Below are 23455 nucleotides of genomic sequence, written 5' to 3'. Positions count from 1 at the left end.
ATATATATATATATATGAGTGAGTGTGTGTGTACGTGTGTGTGTGTGTGTGTGAATGTGCAGTGGTTGTTCCTTAATAACAGTCCCAGTGTGTTCTCTCTGTTTTCCACTCTTCCATACTTATCAATAAGAAGATATCAGCATTTAGTAAATGTGAATGAATATAGTGAGTCTTGTGGAAATTTTATTTGCTTGACTCAAATTTGTGGATTTTAATAAAGAAGAGTGAATATGGGGGTGGAGAGCTGATATATTCTCTATTCTGATACATTCTATTCACTTGGATGAATAGAAAGATCCAAACTATTTAAAGTTAAAAGCTGGCTTGTAACCAATTAAGAAAAAAGACCGCAATGTTAAAAATATAATTCTGAACTCATTTTAAAATTGTATTTCCCAAGGAGAGAAAATAAAATTCCTGGGAGGTGTATCTTGACAGCAGTTACTGTAGAAACATCCTGGAGGTGGGAATGTAGTAATTCTTTAACACAATATGTTAAAAATCTTATGCTGTTACTTAAAATGCTCTTGAGTAATGAGTGCTAAGAAAGAAGCATTTCACTATATTTTGCATGAGTCATTTCTTCTTAGGAATAGTGTAGTTATTTACAGGGGCTAAAAAAAAAAGAGAGAGAGAGAGAGAGAATTGTTACGTTAAGACAATCATTGGTCCAAAGCAGGAAGATGATGGCAAAGACCTGAGATAGCTGGGGTTTTTTGGTATGACCAAGTGAGAATTGCATTAAAACGTAACACATCTTCAATTATTTTAATGACTATCATGTAGAAAAATATTAACTTTTTCTCTTTGGTGACAGCATTTTAGCACATTCTCTGGGGGCTAGAGTATTCGTTTCCAAACTTTGATACATGTCTTAACTGTATGTTCTTGAATAAATTACTTAAAGTAGCTGAGTGTTGATTTCCCCCATGTATAAATAATAATAACTGGGTTGAAGAGGTATTTGTGGCAGATAAATTAGGCAATTTATATAACAAACCAATAAGTGGAACAAAAAATTTATATTTCATTAGTCAAGGTGGCAGGATTAATATCAATAGGTAGATATTAAAGAGAAGTATATTACATCTTAATTTGAAAAATACCCTTAAAAATTTAAGTTTATGGCCTTCTTTTGGAAAATTGCCATTAAGAGTAGATCCAATTAAAATAATTCCTATATTGGTGGAAGAGTGGACTAGGGGAAACATTTCAGTGCCCTATCATCTCTGATTTTATGAATGTCAAATATCACGTGCATAGTAGGCTCATCCTCATAGAGTATTACTAGTTATTTTTATTATAAAGGTTTTCATACTCATCTAGAAAAGGAATAAAGACAAGAAAAGAAAAAAAAAATTATCAAGCTTTCTAGAGTTAACCACTATAAAGATCTTGGTTTAATTTTTTTTGTTTATAAAACCAAAAAAACCAAACTCACTGCTATTGAGTCAATTTTACTCATAGCAACCCTTCCTTGAGTTTCCGAGGCAGTATCTCTATGGAAGTAGATTGCTCAATCTTCCTTCTGAGGAGTGACTGTTGGATTTGAACTGCCAGCCTTCTGGTTAGCAGTCAAATGCCTTAGACATTTGACCAGATGTGATGACTATTATTTCTGGTAGTGCAGTGCCTAAGGAACTTGATTGCTAACCAGAAGGCTGGTGGTTCAAATCCACCAGCCACTCCCCAGAAGGAAGATGGGGCAATCTACTTCCGTAGTGATACTGCCTTGGAAACCCAAGGAGGGGTCGCTATGAGTCAGGTCTGATTTGAGAGCACATAACAACAACAACAACAACAACAACAAAAATGCAGTGGTAAGAAGTCAATAAGTAGCAGCTCTATCTGGGATATAATAAGCCACTTTGATCTAATCTCAGGAAGTCTCCTTCATTAACCAGTTATGCTTAGTATTTTTTTAGAATCCCTTTCATAAAATTGTTCTAGTTCTTTCCTTGGAGCCAGCTATTATTGTTAGAGGTGATCTTAGTTTCCTGCCTTCAGTAAGATTATCTTTCACATTTTTTTTTTTCTTTTTTTTGGGGGGCGGGAGTCATTTCATCTGAATTTTGAAGAGTTTCTTGAGTTTTTATCCACACTATGGATCTTATTTTACTGCCTTCAATGCGATTGCACTGTGGCTTACTTTATTTTCTTGATTTCCTGTTTATTTCAAACAGGTATTTTTTCATCTTAATCTGTCCTTTCCTTATGGATTTCTGTTTCTGTCACATACAGTCTCTATTTTAACTCAGTTCTTTAATTCTCTGAACCAATGAAATACACACAAAAAAACTAATTCTCAGCAAGTGCTATTGTCTCGGCATCAGGGATTGTTTTGATTTTGCCTCTGCTTACACTGTTTTACTTGTGCGGTGTTATTACAGAAAGTAGCATAACATTACACATAACAATGCTCAAAAGCAGTATTGGTGCATCTGCTCTTCTCATTAGTATTCACTCACCCACCACCACAGTTGGTCTCCAAGTTTACCCTTGGTGTAAAGTTTTCTGTAATTCTCGTAATATGCTGATGATCAGTCATAGTTTCCAGCGGTGGTGTCAATTTTCATTTCCCCTATTTTTTGTTTTCCTTTGTCTGCACTTTCCTTCCTCTAATACATTTTATCTTTACTGTTACTCTTTCTGCATATGATATAGACTTTTTATGCTACGAGGACTCACTTAATATATGATTATCTTCTGATTCCTATTGTAAGTCATTCGATCAGGAATTCTTTTTCTCTACTTCAAAATGATGTCTCTTTCTTTCCTTTGTTCTGGAGCATTGTGTATCTATTCCATTTCAAATTTTTATTATTCATTCCTATTAACTAATTTTTGAATAAGGATAGATAGGTTCAGACTTTGCATATATGCCAGCAGATTAGGGTAATGGTTATCTATGGCTTGGCTAAACTGCACTTGGGAGCTGGCTCAATCTAAAATCCTGATATGGATACTAAGGTAAGTGAGCAACTCTCAGCCTTTTTTCTTGTTATTATGTAATCATATATGCACTCTACCTGACTGTATGAAGGTGGGCTCCTCTTTGTTTTCTGACTCTGAACTCAAGGAGTACATGAAAAATATGATCCCTAGCATGGACTATCACCAGTATCTTTGTGCCTCAGCTCTCATTTATGACATGCCTTCTTCTTTTTCTTCTTCTTCTTTTTTAATTTGTATTGTGATCTGGGCGAAATTTACAGAGCAAATTTGCTTTCCATGCAGCAGCTCACAAACCGTTTATCTTAAGATATTGACTACAATTTACCACAATGCAACAACTCCCTTCACACTTCCTCCCCATAGTTACCTCTTCCCTGTGTTCTTCCCTCCCATGCACTCCTGCCCTCTGAGCTGTCTCCTGCTGTATACACAGCCCTTCTATTCTCCCATGATCAACCTCTCCAAGGAGTGCATCCACCTATTGTAAATGTTCAGCTCATATGCCTGTCTCTTGCTCGGCTGGAAGCCACAGGAGTGGGTGCTATTCCAGACCTGAAGGGCAGCTAGAGGCCACAGTCTCAGTAGTTTCATAGGCCTCCATCAGACCAGCAAACCTGGTCCTTTTTTTTTTTTTTAAATGATTTTGAGTTTTGTTCCACATTGCTCTCCCACTCTATCCAGGATCTCCTACAAAGATCCCCCTCTGAGTGGTTGACAGTCGTAGCCAGGCACCATCTAGTTTTCTGGTCTTATATTCATAGAGGCTGAGGATCAACATGCCTTCTTTTTAACTAGCTTCTTTCCCACATATTTGTTATTCATATATTTATAGGAATTTCAATAGATGTATAGGTGAGGTTACTTAAAAAATATGCATACCCTCCATTTAATATTTCTTTAATTTTTTCCTAATGATTTTTATAAATTATAATAAGTTGAGACAATAAAAATATCTACAGCATAATATTACTTTTAGGAACAGTATATGGTACTTTCCAGTGGTTGAACACAGTAAACAAGTAGAATGCATTATGAAACAGTTAATTCATGAAATGTATAATACATACATTACATACCATTTTCTTTGTGGACAAATGCTCCCTGAGGAGATTCAGGGATACCTTTCCAGACTGTGATAGGTTTGGGATAGCCGGGATCCATGGTTTTCATTTCTTCACTATATCTCCAATATCTAAAAAGGATTTTTTTTAAAAAAGGACAAAGGGAAGGAAATTATATATACAAATAATTAAGGTAACATTCATTAAACCCTTACTGTATGCTTTGCACTATATTGCCTGTATACCTGTTACTGACTTACTGAACACGACTTGGGAAGCTCTGATTTAAATCACTGGAAAGACAATGCTCAAAAACATTCTCTTACTTCTCCTTCATTTGTGAAAAATGGTAGGCTATTGTGTATTTATTCAGTTTGATAAAATTAATTTAAAAAGGTGTTGTTGTTGTTGTTATGTGTCGTCGAGTCGGACCCGACTCATAGTGACCCCTCCTTAGGTTTCCGAGGCAGTATCACTATGGAAGTAGATTGCCCCATCTTCCTTCCAAGGAGTGGCTAGCTATGCATATTTATGATTTAAAACAGTCTCAGCACAAACCTATGTATCAATCATGGTTTGATGAGTCTTTATTTTTTATCTTTGTTAGGCAGCAGAACATTTTTTAAAATAAAATCTCAAGCAGAATTTTGAATAATTCATTCATTTATTCTTTTATTCATCAAATACTTATTGAGCACCTACTATGTTTGTGGTGCTACTCTAGGTGCTAGAGATACAGATTTGAACAAAATAGATTATGCCTCAACTCTAAGGAAATTACATTTTAGTGCATGTGGGGGACAGATATGACAATAAATACATACACTGGCTGGAGAAGTAAGAGTTATGAAGGAAAGAAAGCAAATAAGTTTTATCAAGGGATATGGGAAGTCATTTTTAAATTAGTGTACAGAGGGGCCCTCTGATAGGCAGACATTTGAGCAAAAAATAGAAAAAAGTGGGAAGTAAGATGAGGCTTTTTTGGAGAAGGGCATTACAAACAGAGAAATGAGTCAAAGACCCTATAGCAGGAACATAATGGAGTGCTTGAGGGTCTACAAGAAGGCTAGGATGACTAGACATGAAGTAGCAAAGGGGAGATGAGGTCAAAGTAGTAATGAGAATATAAGATTATATAGGGCATTTAAGCGCTAGTTCTAATCTGTCCTCTAGGGTTGCTATGAGTGGGAATCCACTTTTGGCAGGAGGTACAATTTCAGTTTTTGGTTAAGCTCTAGTGAAGTGTTTGGTTTCATTCTAAAATACACAGGAAGCCAAGGTAGATTCTAAGCAGAAGAACTTCAAGATTAAAGGGTATAAAGCAGAAACAAGGATTCTAGTTAGGATTTTATTACAGTAATCCTTGGACTAGGGTGCATACTGTAGAAATCATAATAATTCAAGGGATTTGGAATACACTTTGAAAAAAGAGCCTGAAGGACTGTGAATAGTCTTACTTTGGATCACTCATTAAAGTTCTATATGTTTTAAGACTCAAAGGGTTTATATCCTGAATGCTCAAGAGGGTTGACAAAGCTGGGATGAACTTATTGCCAGTGGCATCACCTGGACTGGTGTTACCATGTGTGGTAGCTCATGATGGTGTTACCCCACCCCACCATGGACCTCCTTTCATACCAGGCTGTACAGAATCCTTGTAGGTATATTAGACATGTAAACTGGGCTTACAAAAAAATGTTTTGTTACAAATAACTACAGGGATATTTTTATAAAATGGTAATACATTTCTGCTAAATCACTGCACAAAAAAGTTTTACAGTCATTTTGGTGTCACCGTCTCTAACAGTGTCACCCAGTGTGGTCTGCACCACCCCTAGTGACACCACTGTTCAAGAGGTGTTCACAGTGATATCATCTAGCTCAGGCCAGGAATAACACTTTATATGTTATCTTCTTTAATCACAACAAACCCATTAGATGGTTATTACTCTCCCCACTTGAGGGAGGAGAATTCCTGGAGAAAAATGTATGAAAGATTTATAACCAATTCTGCCTGATTTCAAGTCTCTACTTTTCCCACCAGGAGCTCTGGTAGCATAGTAATTAAGGCACTTGACTGCTAACCAGAAGGCTGGCGGTTCAAACCCACCAGCCACTCCTCAGAAGGAAGATGGGGCAATCTACTTCCATAGTGATACTGCCTCGGAAACCCAAGGAGGGGTTGCTATGAGTCGGGTCTGACTCAACGGCACATAACAACAACAACTTTTCCCACCATGCCCATCAGATGTATTTTCCAAATTTACTAGGCAATCTCGCTCTACACACACATTAAATATCCATTACTATCTCTTAAGGAAGGACACATTGTGGCACAGTGTTTAAACACTTGGCTACTAATTGAAAGGTCAGCACTTGAAACCCACAGCCACTCTGGGAGAAAGATGTGGCCCTCTGCTTCCCTAAATACTTACAGCCTTGGAAACCCTGTCGGGTAGTTCCACTCTGTAGCCATGTGGCAACAAGATGGTGATGGGTTATTTCCTAATACTTAATAGTTTATTAATTCAGGTTTGGAAAATGATGCGCATAATGTACTATTCTGTGATAATGCATTTTGGCTTAAATTAGAAAAGATAAATATTTTCTAGTGATATTCATGCACCAAATCTATGGAGGATCTTTCATCCCAGAGCTGTGGAATGTTGTGCAGAAGATTATGCTATAGATTCCTAGAAGCCTCACTCAAGGAACATCTGGGACATTAGTACATCCTCTATCTAATTGAGAAACAATTTGTTTCAGAGAGTATTTCTAACAGTAAGCCAGCCACAAGAAAGAGTATCAGATTATCTCTAGAAGGTGCTTTTTGGAACTGATCTGGTGGAGAGATATTTCAATGGAGATTCTTCAATAATTCATAGAGAAGAATTCATCAGAAATAATGATGACTGGATCTGTTTTTCTGGAGAAGATAACTAGGCAGAATGATTACTGTATGATTCTACCAATCCTGAAATATATTTTCTTCAAACTGGAAACATCTGCTTTGAAATTATTTCTGAATATTCCTTTCCCCCAGAACTTCTCTGCATGAATACAAAACGGTTAACATGGTAGCGAACGCGCTGAGAATCTTGAGATCCTTCTGGTAAATGTTTGGATGCAGTTTATAACAGTCAGATACATTTCGTGGATCCCCCACTTGACCCAAGAAAACTCCTCAGAGAAAATAGTCAACTAGTTTATTCCATTGATTCTAAGAACCATATTTTACATCTTTAAAAATCAGGATGCACCTTATATATGGTGGTACAATTATTATGATGTTATAAAAACAAACTATCAAAGTTTACTTGGCAGGTTTTTCCTTATAGATCCAGTAATGGCATATCTCACAACAAATGGCATTTTTAGATGACATAAACTGTAACTTAGAGCAAGGGTTTAAGAGTTACTAGCTTAGAAGTTTGAAATAATTTTAAATTCCTGGTAATTATGGAATCAAGTCATTGTTCCCAGGAATTTAAAATTATTTGGTTTAGGAAAGATTATTGCATACTCAGGAAATACATTGGTTCTCTGATAAGTAGTTATAACATTCTTTATGTAATTATCATATTTATCATTTATATAGTGCTTTATAGCTATAAATTTATACATATCAATGATGCAATCTTATTTCACTTAAATCCCTCAAAAATCCTTTATTGTATATGACCATGTTGTATACGAAAAATGTCCTAATCTTAAATGTAGTATATACAGTCACTCAATTCAATCAATGTCAGAACATTGAGCATTATATGTTCAGAGATAAATAGTTTAGATACTTTTTCCCTGTTTCAATTGCCAGAGTTGGAATTCAAATTTTGATTCATTATTTAATATGATTTTCTGTCATGTTACTGCTAGTGTTTCCCTTGATAAAGAATTCCTAAAATAAATCTACCTGTCATTATTTTTTCTTTCTTACTTAATTATTCACTTAACAATAAACTTTGGATACCTATGTTACACACCAGGCACATAAGATTCATAGAGATCACATTTCAAGATAATATTAATTGAATGTGAATTTTATTAGCCTCTTTGGAGGAACATAATCCTGGTATGAATTTGTCACAATAAAATAATTTCTATCTTCTCTCTTTTTCCCAGCAGATAAGGCAAAATTACAATTTGGGATCATTTCACAATCTTTGAAAAACTCAACATAAGCCTGGGCCCTCAGATTATATGCTGTGTGTCATCACTGATATATATCCCGTAAACTTGAGTAAAATTAGATCTCTATCTTCAGGGCTTCTTTATAAAAAATGCAGAGGTTTACTCATGAGTACAAGTTTGCATTTCAATTTCCAACATATCTGAACATATTTCAACATGAACAAAAAGCTCAACCTACTTGACTTTTTCCTTCCCCAAAAAATAAGCTTATAGATTCATTGAGAAACATATTAGCATATAAAGATTGCAACACTATGTAAATAAACTGTTGTTTGGGTTTAAAAGTCTAGAGATTATGATGGAGAAAAACTCAAGAATTACGTGCAGGAAGGTCAGCAAATGATAAGCTATTTCCACTTTTTCTTTTGATTTATCAGTCATTTCTACTCTAGAATTATGACTTTAAACTGATTTTTGGAAAGAAGCATTCTGAATTAATACTTCAAAACAAATTATGGTCAGAAATTAGATATATTCATGAATCATATCCAGAGAGAAAAAAGCTTTCCATGCAATAGTATATATCCCATAATATTTTCTTAAATTCCATCTATATTAAGGAAAAAGGTAAGATGAAGAATTATGGAGTGAAATACTTTAATGAGATGTTGCTAGATATTTAACTAAAAGCTAAATCAAAAGTGGCTCTAAGGAATATTTCACAGTCCTTCCATTTCTTCTTCCTCCTTATTTTTAGTCTTTCTTCCATAGTCAAGAGTACTCACTTTTGTTAAGTTACCGCAAAATACCAAACCAAAATTCAAACTCACTGCCATCGAGTCGATTCTGACTCATAGTGACCCCCACTGAGATTTTTAGGCTGTCAATCTTTATGGAACTAGATTGTCCTATCTTCCTTCCATGAAGCAGGTGGTGAGCTTGAACCACTGACCTTCTGGGTAGCAGCCAAATGCCACCAGAGCTCCTTACCTCAAAATACAGAACCACTGATTTATCCATACTGTAATAATCATATAAATCTTCACTCTTCAGTCACATTCTTAAGAAGCCAACAGAATGGAAAAATTAATTTGTGGTGAAGTATATCTTAGAGTGTGCTCTTGGATGATTAAAAAGATATATACATTAAATAATTATTTCATAAATGCTCAACTTAATTTGGAATAAAAATATTTTTTTCTCTTTGATTATTAATGGGAATAAAGAAAAACAAAACTCAAAATGGGTCTACAATTTGTCTTCTTCCTCTGAAAATACCTTAAAATTCTCAACAGTTTAGAATGAAATATGGCACTACAGTGATGGGTATATTTGTGAGGAGATGCTAAGGGGTGATTTAGAAATATAGCATTTTGGAGCTAAATGCTGTGAGAAAGAAACTGTATCCCAATTTCAAATTACACTGTATTAAGAAAAGGGCAAGTAGGAACCTGAAGGACCAGGTTCTCTATATGTGAATAGTTGAAACAGTGGAAATTTTAATTTTAATTTGCAAATTTAAAGAGCCACTATTTTATGTACTCTTCCTTAGCTGTCTCTATACTTACAAGATTTCATGCAGAATTTTAATACCATTTATATATCAACTGCTCTCAAATCTGTGCCTCTGGATTTGATCTTTCCACTGAGCCTACAGATGCATATATCCTAGTTCACTAGGTGTGCGAATAGGCCTCAGACGGAATACAGACACTTCAACCCCTTAATCCTCCCGCTGTAAAATTTCTTTTTGTGTAGGTTCTACATCCAGAAATGGCATCAATTACTCAATTATTTAGGTGAAAAACCTAGAAATTAGTTTTGACTTTCCTTTTTCTGTCACTGCTAAAATCCAGACCATAAGAGAGACCAGTTATCTGTCTAATCTTCACAATGAATCCTAGGTCCCTTCCCTATCCTTTATCTCTGCTGCTACTAGTGTCTCTTTCATGTGTTACTTCCATAACCTCCAAGTTACCTTTCTTCTTTTTCACTCTTGCAGCCATTCTTTACACAAAAGCTAGAATGGGTTTTGTGAATACAAATCAGACCATGTCATTTTCTAGTTTATAACTCTTCAATGCCTCTCTCTTATTATTTAGAATAAAACCCAAATTCTTGGCTGTGTCCTACAGAGCCATTGATGATCTCTATACGTTAGATGTTTTTTTTTTTCCCTCTGTTTTTCTATTTTTGAATATCTAGATTTGTTCCTACATCGTTGGTTTTACCCTACTAACTCATCTGCCTATAACTCACTGCTTCAAATAGCTTCACTAGGCCAAACGTTCTCCCCATTCATTCTCCTGCTCAAATGTCCTCTTCACAGAGACTTTTTCTCTGACTTCTACACTAATTTGCCAAACATTCCTTACCACCCATGCATCTCTATCACATGATCACCTTGCTTGATTGTTTTGTAGCATTTCATAGTGTTAAAATTATTGGGTCATTTATTTGTTCACTTCCTTATTTGCCTTTCCCAGTAGAATCTAAGTGCTATGACAGCAGGAACCTTGCTGGTCTTTTCTTCTACTACGCCTTCATTATCTAGCACATGCAGTACAGAATACGTTTAAAAATATTTTTTGAATGAATTAATGAGGACTGGGCCAGTGCTCATTTACAGAATGATAAAGAAACAGACAATTGAACTACACAGAATGGAATGGACTGCCTCGTATTTATATTGTCACTGCAAGGAATCCAATGGAGAGTGATGAATACCTGTTGAATATATTTTTGAAAATGTGTAGAGACTGGTGTAAAGAGAACAAGATGCAGGGGCTCACATATAACAGCACTTGGACCAAATCTTATTTGAAAATAGTCTTTGTCAGAATGATTCTGGTTTTGAGTGCTTCTCTAGAGTCTTTGCACTTTCCAGCTTACCACAATATCTATATCATTCTCTATTGCCTTATGTAACTAAAAAGAAAAAAAAAAAACCTCACTGCCATTGAGTCACTTCCTACTCAAAGCAATCCCCATTGGGTTTTTGAGGTTGTAAATCTTTACAGAAGTAGATTGCCCCATCTTCCCTCACTGTAGTGGCTGGTAGGTTTGAACCCATGACCTAGTTAGCAGCTAAATGCCTTATCCACTATGCCACCAAAGCTCCTTGCCTTATACACTGTTGTTGTTGTTATGTGCTGTTGAGTCAGACCTGACTCATAGCGACTCCTCCTTGGGTTTCCAAGGCAGTATAACTATGGAAGTAGATTGCCCACCTTCCTTCCGAGGAGTGGCTGGTGGGTTTGAACCGCCAGCCTTCTGGTTAGCAGTCAAGTGTCTTAGGCATTCTGCTACCAGAGTTCCCTACTAGTACTGTTATATTCATAAGTAAATAAGCTATTTGCTTTAACCGTTAAAGCAATTGAATTTTTTTTTTTTTTTTATATCTGGTCTAGATTATTCTTAAAATATCTTTCTGTTTTAAGTCTTAGGAAAAATAGAAGCCTGTTAACACAGGTTTTTTTTTTTTTTTTTTTTTTTTGTTTTTTTTTTTTTTTTTTTTTTTTAAGGAGAAAGAGGCTATGGGGGAAGAGAAGAGAACTAAGTAAGGAAAAAGAAATTTTCAATATGTTTGCTCTAAAAATATATATATGCACCCATTGAAAATGTGTATGTATATATAAAATGCTTAAAATTGATGAGTATATTAAATACACAATATCCATAAGGAAGGACTCATCAAACTTCCATATAAGGGTGATAATCTAATTAACTAAATCAATATTTGATTTAATTTTTAATACTTTAATAGTTTTTCCACCTACCTTTAAACATAGAATGTTATAGTAATACAATGTAGTATGTCTAGAGTTATATAATTATACATATATAAAGTGATCTGTTTACGAAACATGTAAAACTCATGGAATCTTATAACAAGAATAATTTTGTAAATTATAACATAAGGTTATACATGGAAATTAATCCTACTCTCAATATTTTTAAAACTTACAAAACCAGTCATTTAAACAGAACTTAAAATAATAAAAGTGTTTCTAAATATTTTGCTAATTTTGCATGCAAATTAAAAAAAAATTGTGATCTGGGTGAAAGTTTACGGAGCAAATTCATCTTCCTTACAGCAGTTCACATGTACTTTGTTTCATGACATTGACTGTAATCTCCCACAATGCAACAGCTCCTCACATTTCCTCCTCATAACCACATATTTCCTGTGTCCTTCCCTCCCGTGTACTCCCGCCCCCAGAGCTGTCTCCCTGTGCATTCACAGCCCTTCTACTCTCCCAAGATTGATCTCTCCGAGGAGTATATGCCTGTCTTTTGTTTGGTAGAAGCCACAGGAGTGGGTTTAGTTCTAGACCTGAAGGGCAGCTAGGGGCCATAGTCTGCATGCAAATTTTTAAGTAACCAATAAATGAATAATTAATCCACTCCTCATCCATTTTATTAGAAATCTTGATATCCAATCTTCATTGATTTCACTGATGTGAGTTATCCTATATTTAATCTCCAAATTTAAATTTTTCACAAAGTGTTAAATTCCTAGAAGGGAAAATATTTTAAAAGCAATCCTTGAACATGTGGGGGGAAAAAAAAATCAACTGGTAATGAAATGGCAGTTTGAATTATCATCTATGAAACTCTCATTAAAGTAGTTTTATGAATGCTAATCTTAGCCACAAGTAGCTCTGGTGGTATAGCAGTTAAAGCATTTGGTTGCTAACCAAAAGGTTGGCAGTTCAGCTCCACCAGCTACTCCATGGGAGAATGATAAGGTTGTCTGTTTCTGTAAAGATTTACAGTCTTGGAAACCATATGGGGCAGTTCTACTTTGTCCTAGAGGGTTGCTATGAATTGGAATCTACTCAATGGCAGTAGGTTTTTGGGTTTAAGCTTAGTCACTTTTTCTATCTTCTAGATGTTGATTTGTCCATTTGTCCATTTTAACTTCTCAACCTTTTGTTTCTACCTCTTAAAAAAAAAAGCAAGATGGTGTTGTATAATGAACACCAGCTGAAGAATTATTAGACTCTTCAGGGTTATTTAAAAAAAAAATACTCCGTAAATCTGCATATTTATTTCCTTTCGTGGTCACCATGCTGTGACAGTCACGTTTCTCCTCCTTTTGTCATATTCTTTTGTATTTATATTGTGCTGATAGGCATCATGTTGGTATCCCATTGGCATCCAGTCAATTCCCATTCATAGTGACCCTATAGGACAGACTAGAACTGCCCCATAAGGTTTCCAAGGCTGTAGTCTTTACAGGAGGAGAATATCACATCTTCCTCCCATGGAGTGGCTGGTGGGTTTGAACCTCTGACCTTTTGGTTAGCAGCAGAACACTTAAAAACAGAGTCACCAGGGCTCCTTATAACTTATGCTTTTTTATGGCTATAAGCAGAGTTTTCTCTTCTAACAGAATTTTTGTTTGATGGAGCTTATTGTTTTGTAATTGAGTAAGAAATATTTTAGTAAAGTCTTGGCTTCATAACAGTGAAATTAAAATCTATGAGCAGTTTGCTACCAAAATATATAGAAATATAAAATATGGAAATCTAGTAACAGAATATATTTAAAAGTGTACATTTTTAACCATGAAGCAAATTAGTCTTTTTTGCTCACAGATAAAGTTCAATGTTTGAAATCAATTGCAATTTAAGATTATAAACTGCAAAAGAGACATGTTTATATACTTTGTCACTTTTCTTTCAAAGTTGAAAACAGTTTATCATTATTTTATGCTAAGGCAAAATCAATAGAAGGTTGTTGGACAATTACAGCTGGTCATCATAAGTGTGTATGTATGTGTGTGTTCTGACTTCATGTTTAAAAAGTAACAAAGAGCATACTTAGTCTTTCTACATACGAATAAGGGGCTACTTGGGTGTTCCCTTGAGACTCAGCAATAGTGTAATCATAATTTGATTTTTCATTTGTTTTACTTTTCTATTTAACATTAATTTAAATTAACAAAAAAATATAAGCTTCATCTTGCATATATTTATATGCACTGGTATTATCCTAAGGAACCCTGTTGGGAGAGTGGCTAAGTATTTGGCTGCTAACCTAAAGGCTGGCGGTTCTAACTCACCAGCTGTTCCACAGGAGAAAGATATGGTAGTCTAATTCTGTAACAATTACAGCCTTGGAAACCCTAGGGTTGCTATTAGTTGAAATCAACTTGATGTAACAGGTTTGATTTTGGTAGTATTTATTCAGTCTGACGAAAACCAGGCTGGGGGTGGAGTCATGTATACCTAGTATAGATGGTACTGTTGTTGTTGTTATGTGCCCTTGAGTCGACCCAACTCATAGAGTTCCTCCTTGGATTTCTGTGGAGGTATCACTACAGAAGTAGATTGCTCAACACTCCTAGAAGGAAGGTTGAGTAATCAACTTCCATAGTGATACCTCCTGGGAAACTCAAGGAGGGGTCACTATGAGTCGGGTCTGACTTGAGGGCACATAACAACAACAACAACAGTAGCATCTATAAGTCACATGACTAACATATTTACTTTTTTCTGAACACTGTTTGCAGTGTTATAATAGGAAAAGACTGTAAGAGAGACAATACAACATGGAAAGAATATCATAATGAAGGCTAAAAGTATTTGGTTTAGTGATAGTTAGGTTGTTTCCTAACACCCATTTGATGACACATATGTAAATAGCTTCTTAAGAAACAGCACACAAGACTAAGAGTGAAATCATTTGAAAATGCTCACAATTAACTGTGCCAAGTATAAAAATGTAGCGTTGAGTATGAAGACACAAAAGCCTGTGCTAATTTTTTTTAGGGACAATTACAAGGAAAGGCAGTGCAAGGATATATATATATATATATATATATATATATATATATACACACACACACACACAAAATACCTATACTGAGTTAAAGGGATATTAAAATTATGGAGAAATGAAATAATATATACTACATACAAGTATATGCACCTTCATAAGAAAGTCACGTTATTTTAACATTTAGATACAAAAGAAAGAGTCAATTTATTTGAATATATTCAATAATTGAATATAAAACTATCTTGAATAAAACTCACTGCCACCAAGTCAATCTTGACTCATAGTAACCCTATTGGATGGAATAGAATTGCCCTGTAGGATTTCCAAGGCTGTAAATTTTTACTGAGGCAGACTGCCTCATCTTTCTCCCATGGAGCCACTGGTGGGTTTGTACTGCTGATCTTTTGGCTAGCTACCCAATGCCTTACCCACTGTGGCACCAGAACTCCATCTTGACTATTATCTAAAAATATATTTCCAAAATATTTTGGCTACATTAACTCTTGTGTTTATATACATATCAGTGGATTCATCATCAACAGGACATGTCTGTAATGGACTTAAAATATTGAGCTCTCTGCTGTGATTCAAACATTGGCTAACCACTTTTCTCATAAGACATGTGTACTGACCTGTCCCCTTTGAAGAAATAAGTTTTGCCAACGTCCTCCCACCAAATGGCTGAATCAATACCATGAGGGGGAATTCCATTTCCAAGAGTAATCAAGTCATGAGGGTAACCAGGTTGAAGAGTAGTGTCTTTGAACACCCAATATTTGTTACCTGTATGAAATAAATGCAAATGCACAATACATTAGTTTAATATTAGATATTACTGGAAAATATGTCTGCATTAAATATGCATTTTAAATTATTTTACATTAAATCTATGAAATAACTCAGTAGTGGTCACATCTGGTGTAGTGACATTATTTTTGAACATCAAAGTAATTTCAAAAGTGCATATAGTGAATAGGTATTTCTTAATGTAATATGATTTTGTGAGTTAATCTAAGAAATTAAACAGTTCTACAATTTACAGATAATGAAACAAACCTGGATGAAGGATCAAGGGTTCTTCCTCTAGGAATTGAGGCCTATTTCTGTTCAAGGTTAACTCATTCAAGTGTTTGTGTACACTCTCTATGTCTTTTTTGCTTTACTGATTATAAACCTCTGTAACACTTCCTCTACGCTGGTTCTTTCCTTTTATTATACACATATTCATGGTCTCTTCAGTCTTATAAACTCATCTTCCTTTGAGCCTACGGTTTCTTCTACTTGTGACACTATCTGTTTTTAGAGTGAAAACTGAATGGAGGAGAATTTTGGAGAATTGTTACCCTGATATTTTGGATTGATGATGTATGGCAATACTAAAAAGCAGACCAACTTCATTCAGTTTTATTGCTCTTTTGAACTTCTCGACATAACACATTTCCTCATGGTCCGCACTCCTGGCAGACCATGCCAGTCTCTTCCCTCTTTCCTATGCATCCTTTCTTGTCTTCCTAACTGTAGTCTGTCTCCCTTGTAATCATTTTCCACAAAGTTGCTAAAGTAATCTGCCTGAAATACATACCTGGTCAAGACTCTTACTTGTTTAATTTTTTTCAATGGTTTCTCATTTGATTCAGGATAAAATACAAATTCAAGTACAAGTTATTTTAAGGTTCTTCTCAATGTGAATCTTTTGAAATAGTCCTACAACGATCCATTTATCTCCCTTTCTGGGAAACTGGTATGAATCTTTCAATACTTGTTGTTGTTGTTATGTGCCGTCGAGTCGGACTCGACTCATAGCGACCCCTCCTTGGGTTTCTGAGGCGTTATCACTACAGAAATAGATTGCCCAACCTTCCTTTTGAGGTTTCAATATTTAGCTTGACATAATTTTTCTGAAAAGCATTTCCTATCTGAGTAAGGTGGATGTTGTCAATTGCTGGGGCATCCAAACTTACAGCACCTTTATCGTATCACGTTGTTTGCTGTTCCTTCATGAATCACCAACTTCCCACCCACCACTCCAGGCTGTGAGGAACTGGAGGCCAGACTTCATATCTGACTCATTGTTTTCCTGCTGCACCAGATATAATGCTCGAGAAGTAGTAGACACTTAATAAATGGCCATTGATTCAAAGAACCATGTTTAACATGACATGAATAATCAAATATGGGGTCCCTGGCATGGTGTAAATGGTTAATGCACTTAGCTGCTAAATGTAAGTTAGAGGTTCAAGTCCACCCTGAATCACATTGGAAGAAAGGCCTGCCTAACTACTTCCTTGAAAATCAGCCATTGAAAAGCCTGTGGAGCACATGAGTGCGGGAGGTAAACCTGTGAAAAATAAAGAGGGGGGAGCAGAATTGGCCAGGAGAGCCTCAGGCTGTGCTGCAGATGGGAAAAGAACCTTGGTGAACACAGTGGGAGCTTGGGAGCTAACAGTGCCTGTGAAAGGAGTCTCACTTTGGCAGAAATGGCCACTAGGACCCTGCTATGCTCAGTCATTGACTGGAGCCTTCCTCAGAAGAGCATGGTCTAAACTCAAAAGATAGAGCAGATCCACAGGTACTGCAGTTCAGCTGGAAAATTTTTTCTTAAAGGGAGATGTGAACAGGACACCTGCATGGCGGCCCCATTTACATACAAAAATCTCTGCTTAATAGATAATATTGTAGAACCTAGAAAAATAAATGCTGGCAACAAAAATTATATAGCTTCCAGTCTTGGGCATTCATTCAAATTCCTTTAGTAACCTATCAAAAATACAGAAATTAAAATGTATGCTATTTTAATTGGGTAATAATGAAAGCTCTGACCAGAATGCTTTAGAAGTTCAAAAGGTAAATTAGCATAGTGTTTTAGCCTTGTAGGTAAATGTAAGACACATACAAATTGGCCTTCTGAAAAATGGTGTTTTTATAACTAACTGCAAGGATATTTTTAAATAAAAGATAATAAATTTCTGCTGAAATATTGCATAGAAATTTTATAGACTGTTACTGTGGTGTCAACCTCTCTGGCAATGTTAGTCAGTGTGGCCCACATCCTCCACAACCCCCTTAGTGATGCCACTACAAAAAGGGTATCTGTTACTGAGGAACTAGTGAGCTAAGAATGAGCAGTAGACAGTGAACTCATTAGTAAACACTTCCATTAATTAATAGATGTGGAGTGATTAGTTGATGAAGTAGGAAGGATATAGGAAATTATCATCAATTTTGAAAGTCAGAGTATGAATGTTTTCTCTTCTAGGGTCAACTTGGAAGAGAGAGATAAGCAATGAATTAAAACATCTGAGCTGTGCTACAAATCTAGGAGCAATTGATTATGTATTTTTCGGCATGATATGTCTATAAATTGTAAAATAAATGCAGCTGTTAGGTTGGAATCTAAACCGTGTCTCGTCTCTGGGACGTCTGAACAATACAATCACTTCAGTCAGTAATAGGCGCTCAGTTCAAGTGTTAAAAAGCATGTCTGAATCTCAGCCTCCAGACAAGGAACTGTTTCTTGATTAATAAAGAAATGAATAAAAGTACTAAAGTTTTCATTGTAGGATTAGCATTTAATTTAAAAAATTAATGTCTGTTCCTTCTACTAATCTATCATCAGCTCCATATGGGCAGGGATTGCGTGTGTTTCTTTCCTAAAGCTATTTACAGGGCCTACTTCAGCTACCGGTTATCACAGGTTCTTAGTAAACAGCTGTTAAATGGCTGGATAGATGAATCCCCTTGAAAAACTCACTGGAGTAGATCTCTGAAGATCTCTGTAAGTTTAAATATCCTTCGAAGTTATTTTTGTTTATAAGCCTCTTCTGTCTTTCCTCTGATTTGTTGATATTTCCCTCTGCATTCTGCCAAGTAGAATGTCACTGAGGAACGGTTTTTTCCACTTGCTTCAGAATATGTCAGCCTCCTGTGGAATCCAGTAAATGCCTTCATTCTGCCAAGAAGGCAATGTTTTCCTTGAGACCCAGACTGTCTGATGCTAAGGTAGTTAAAACCCACCTCTTGCATATGAAAAAAAGTAAGTTGAATATGAATGTGTCACACTTACTCAAAAACTGAAAAATAGAAGCAAAGTCACTTCAACTTTGTCATGTGAAAATCTTACCTCAACAAGATGCCAAAGGAATATTTTCTTTAAAAACTCTTAGAAAGTTGAATATATAACTCATAATCATGGCCAAATCATTTCATTAACTTCTCTGCCATAGACACCCAGCTGGCAAAATGTCATTCCTCTTAATCTTTTTGTGCATAATAACTCTATCTTCTATATGCAACCTTACAGCTAATATTTACTAATAAGTTTTCTGTCTTGCTTTGCTTTTAAAAAGGAATACAAGTACATTTTAAAATCCCTGGCTAATGTTCTTAACAGGAAAAAAAGTTAGTTAAATCTGTACAAAGGCCTTGATCATTAAAAATAAAAGGTTGAATGGCTCTTTAATTAATGGAAAACATCAACCAACAGTATTGAAAAGTATTCCTAAAACACATTTAAAAATAAAAACAAAAAAACAGGTTTAATAGAGTAACAAGAATTTCCTAGAAGAACTATTACTTATTTTTTCACACACTGTCTCTCCTGAAACACTGTCTAAAATAGAAACTAAGCTTCCGTAGCATTTTCTAGTGCTGCATCTGTCCAGGGCATCTCGGGGCTCGATGAGTCCAGTGTGAGCACAGGCGGGTCTGGAAAGAGCATTAGGAAGCGCAAGGAACAGCAAATGAAAGTATTCTGAAACAGACTAAAATGCTTCTACTTGAAAGAAGGGGACAACCAGCTGAGTGGAGCGGCTAAAAGATTTACTCTAAATACCCGGCCTGGGGGGTTATGAAACTCTACAGCCTTTCCTAATTAAAAATGAGATGAAAGGAAAGCATGCAGTAAGCCCCCGAACATAGGTGAACCGAATAGACCTTTTCTTTCCTGCTGTTGTTTTAGGACTTCCTATTTGAAATACCACAGAGATATATCTAAAATATAGAACAGGCTGTGAACCGGCTCTCTGGACTTTCCATCACACTGACTCTGGCAAGGAAGTGATCCTGGGTCTTTGGGGCAAAATTGTTTCTTTATAGACTATTCAAATTTAACAATGGTCCAGGTTAGGGTTGTATTTTTATAAAAGTCTTTCCCAACACACAATTAAATAAAATCACTTGAATTCAATGGCCTTCCAGCACAGTACTGGGGCCTGCCCTTACATTTTGTCAGACTTGCTAGTGGTTATCAAATTTATTTTTATGACCCTTGTAGCAAGATTCAAGACTAATGTCCCATAATATAACGTAGCCGTCATTGTCTCTGGTTGTTAGATTTTGGGTGCTATATTAACCAGTTAACCAGTTGCCATTGACTCCAACTCACACTGAAACAGTAAATAAAAGGTGTGACAAATTGAAAATAAGGAAAACATTTTGGAAACAGAATGAATTCTGATAAGAAAATATTGTAATTTCAAATATACACCCAATGCACACAAGCAATGCAAGTATACATGAGATGAGTCATAAGAGAAAAGTATCATGGGCTTTGAGAATCCCCACAAATAATCATAGGCAAATTATTAATGAAGATTTTAAAATACTAAATGCCTCAGCCTGGATGATCACCTCATTTCAATATACAATAAAAACATTAATATTAAAATTTTCCAAGATTTACAATTAAGGCAAATAATTCATGTGCTACAAATCTAATTTTGTGAGCACCAAAGTGACTGAATGTAAATACCTTAGTCTTGTATAACTCTTTAGACATAATTTTCCATCACTTCTTACAGAGAAAATAGTAATCAATGCACCCATTTCTTTATACTAGAAGATCTTTTTAGGTTATTTGGGATACTATGGAAGAAATAATCTATCTCTATCTCAAATGAACTTCATTAGCATTCCCTAAACGTTTCATGAGCCATGATTTGTAAGCAGCATAAAGAAATAGCTGATTTATGGGCACTCATTTGAAATAAAGTGATAATGCTAGTCACAAAAAGCATTTCTTAAGGAAACAGTTCTTTTCTTTGCCATTTTCCAGTGCCACACATTTCAGATAACTCTTCTCTCTTGATACATATCTTTTGTATGCCTTTCTTATTCACAAATTTTATTACCTTCCTCATATATTCTACTTATATGTAATTTTTTGCCTCTTGAAACTGTCAATAGGATGATAAGTGCAGCTTAAAGTTATAAAGTGATAGCAGCAGCACCAATTTTGAGACTTCTTTTCAAGTACTTGACTTTGACTTTTACCAGTTTTGATAACACTAGTGGCCTCATTTTTAAACTTATTTATAATATTAATAATAATAATTATTATTATTTACTTTTATTGTGGTAAAAACATACACAACAAGACATTCACCAACATACCAATGTCCACATTTACAGCTCAGGGACATTGATGACATTTTTCATGTTGCGTCACCATTGTTGCTATCCTTTTCCAAAATATTGCACCAACTATTAGCATAAACTCAATGTCCCCCTAAACAAAAGCTTCCCCTTTCCCCCTCTGTCCTATTTCTGTTAAACATTAATAATTTTTGGTATATATATATATATAATTTTCTTTTCTTTCCCCAACCTATCTAGAAATTTTCCTCCCCTCCCCTCCCATCCCTGGTAACCAACAAAGAAAGTTTCCTTCTATGTATAAGCCTTTCCATGACTTTTTACAAGAGCGAACTAATAAAACATTTGTCCTACTGTGATTGACTTATTTGACTCAGCATAATGTCTTCCAAGTCCATCCACGTCATGCAGAGTGTTGCAGATTCTACATTATTCTTTAAAGTTGCATAGTGTTCCATTGTGTATATGAATCACAGTTTGTTTGTCCATTTCAATGTATTTAAAATCCTTGAAGATTATGCCAGCTCTATTTTTAATATAAAATTTTGGTATTATTATATAATAACCACTCAATTTGAATGTGACTAATAATTGAGAATGCAAACATCTGGCTTGATTATGCTTATAAAAGGTTACTCTATTATGTTGTGTTTACCTGAGTGATAGTGGGATGTCTGCCTAGCATAAAGCCTGTAGTACATTCAGATGCTGGAGAAAAGCATATTACTCTCCCAAAGTGTGATAGACTTCCTGTTTCTGGGGCCTTCTAACTAAAGGAATGGTCTATTGAATAAAGAAGACAAGGACTCAGTGTTAGTTGCCAAATGTCAAGTACAAAGGTGAGGGGGGGTCTATTCACAACTGCAAATGATGCCAGATACACCATGGGACAGTCATATATACCAAATCATGAAGCAGGCTGGACTGAATGAGAAAGGTCTCTGCTTTTATATATAGCTTCACAATTAAATACAAGCAGCTATACTGAGGAGAATCTCGACAGGTGAAGACTAGTGTCCTTAAAAAAAAAAACCAAAAAAAACAAAAAACTACACATGTGAAGTTGAAAGAAAAAAAATTGTTTAACATAATTATCTACTTGTACTTCAATTCATTTCACAGACACAAAAACATTGAGGGCTCTTACAGGAACCATATGAATTCGTCCTCAGACTACCTCTGAACTGCTTTCTGACATTATTGATCACCGTGCATTTTCTAGAATTGTATATGAATGCAACAATATAGTTTGTACTCTTTTTTAAATTGTTTCACTGAAAAAAATCCACTGAAGGATAATGATTTAAAGCACCATCTGTGTTGCAGCATGAGTGAACATTTCATTCATTATTATCACTGAGTAGTGTTTACAAATGGTGTACACTCAAGTCAGAATCGACTTGATGGCAAACACTATCACCAACAACACTGACTGTGAGTTTGGTGATTTTTAACATACCCAGTGGCACCACAGAAGACAGGTGAGTGATCCATTTCCATAAAGACTATAGCCAAAAAAAACCTGTGGAACAATTCTACTCTGTCACATGTGGGGTCATCAACAGGCAGACCTAACTCAAGGGCAAGGAACTTTCATATGGATACACCACTGCTTCTGTATCCATCACCAGTTGATAGATATATATTTTTGCCCCAAATATTTAGTGATTATAGATAAAGCTGCTATGAAGATTCATGTGGAAATGTTTGTACAGATACAGGTTTTTTATCTTTCCTGGTGAAATACCAAGGAGTAGATTGCTTAAATCATATGGTAGTTGCACATTTAAAGTTTTTAAAGAAATGTTTTCGGGAGGATTGTACAAATATACTTTCCTGTCAGCATAGTGTATGAGAGTCCTTGTTCCTTCATTATATTGCCAACTCTATGTATGGTCAATCTTTTTAATTTTAGCTTTTCTAACAGGTGTGTCATGGTATCACATTGTGCTTTAACTTAGACTTCCCTAACGTCTAATGATGTTGAGCACCTTTTCATACACTTACTTTTCATCCATATTATCTTCTTTGGTGTAGTTTCTGTTCAAACTTTTTGCCATTTTTTATTCAGTTGTTTGTTTTCTTTTAATTGAGTATTGAGACTTCTTTACATATTCTGAGTACAAATCCTTTATCATATATTTGTC

At 35.3% G+C, this 23455-nt stretch overlaps 1 protein-coding gene across 1 annotated transcript in view; it reads right to left on the bottom strand.

Moving 5' to 3' along the window:
- MMP16 (matrix metallopeptidase 16) overlaps positions 1-23455 on the bottom strand; it is a 351037-nt gene that overhangs the window by 4556 nt on the left and 323026 nt on the right. Inside the window, exons 8-9 of the mRNA XM_007954910.2 lie at positions 15569-15719; positions 4032-4147 (exon numbers count right to left, since the gene is read on the bottom strand). Of these exons, the coding sequence (XP_007953101.1) occupies positions 4032-4147; positions 15569-15719 (267 nt within the window). The remainder of the gene's footprint in view (positions 1-4031; positions 4148-15568; positions 15720-23455) is intronic.

The sequence above is a fragment of the Orycteropus afer genome, unplaced genomic scaffold (assembly GCF_000298275.1).
Source record: "Orycteropus afer afer isolate SDZICR_OR568_19922 unplaced genomic scaffold, OryAfe1.0 scaffold00479, whole genome shotgun sequence".
In the NCBI taxonomy this organism is placed as follows: Eukaryota; Metazoa; Chordata; class Mammalia; order Tubulidentata; family Orycteropodidae; genus Orycteropus; species Orycteropus afer.
Note: the sequence above shows the minus strand (reverse complement) of the source record. Positions and strands in the feature narration are given on the sequence as shown.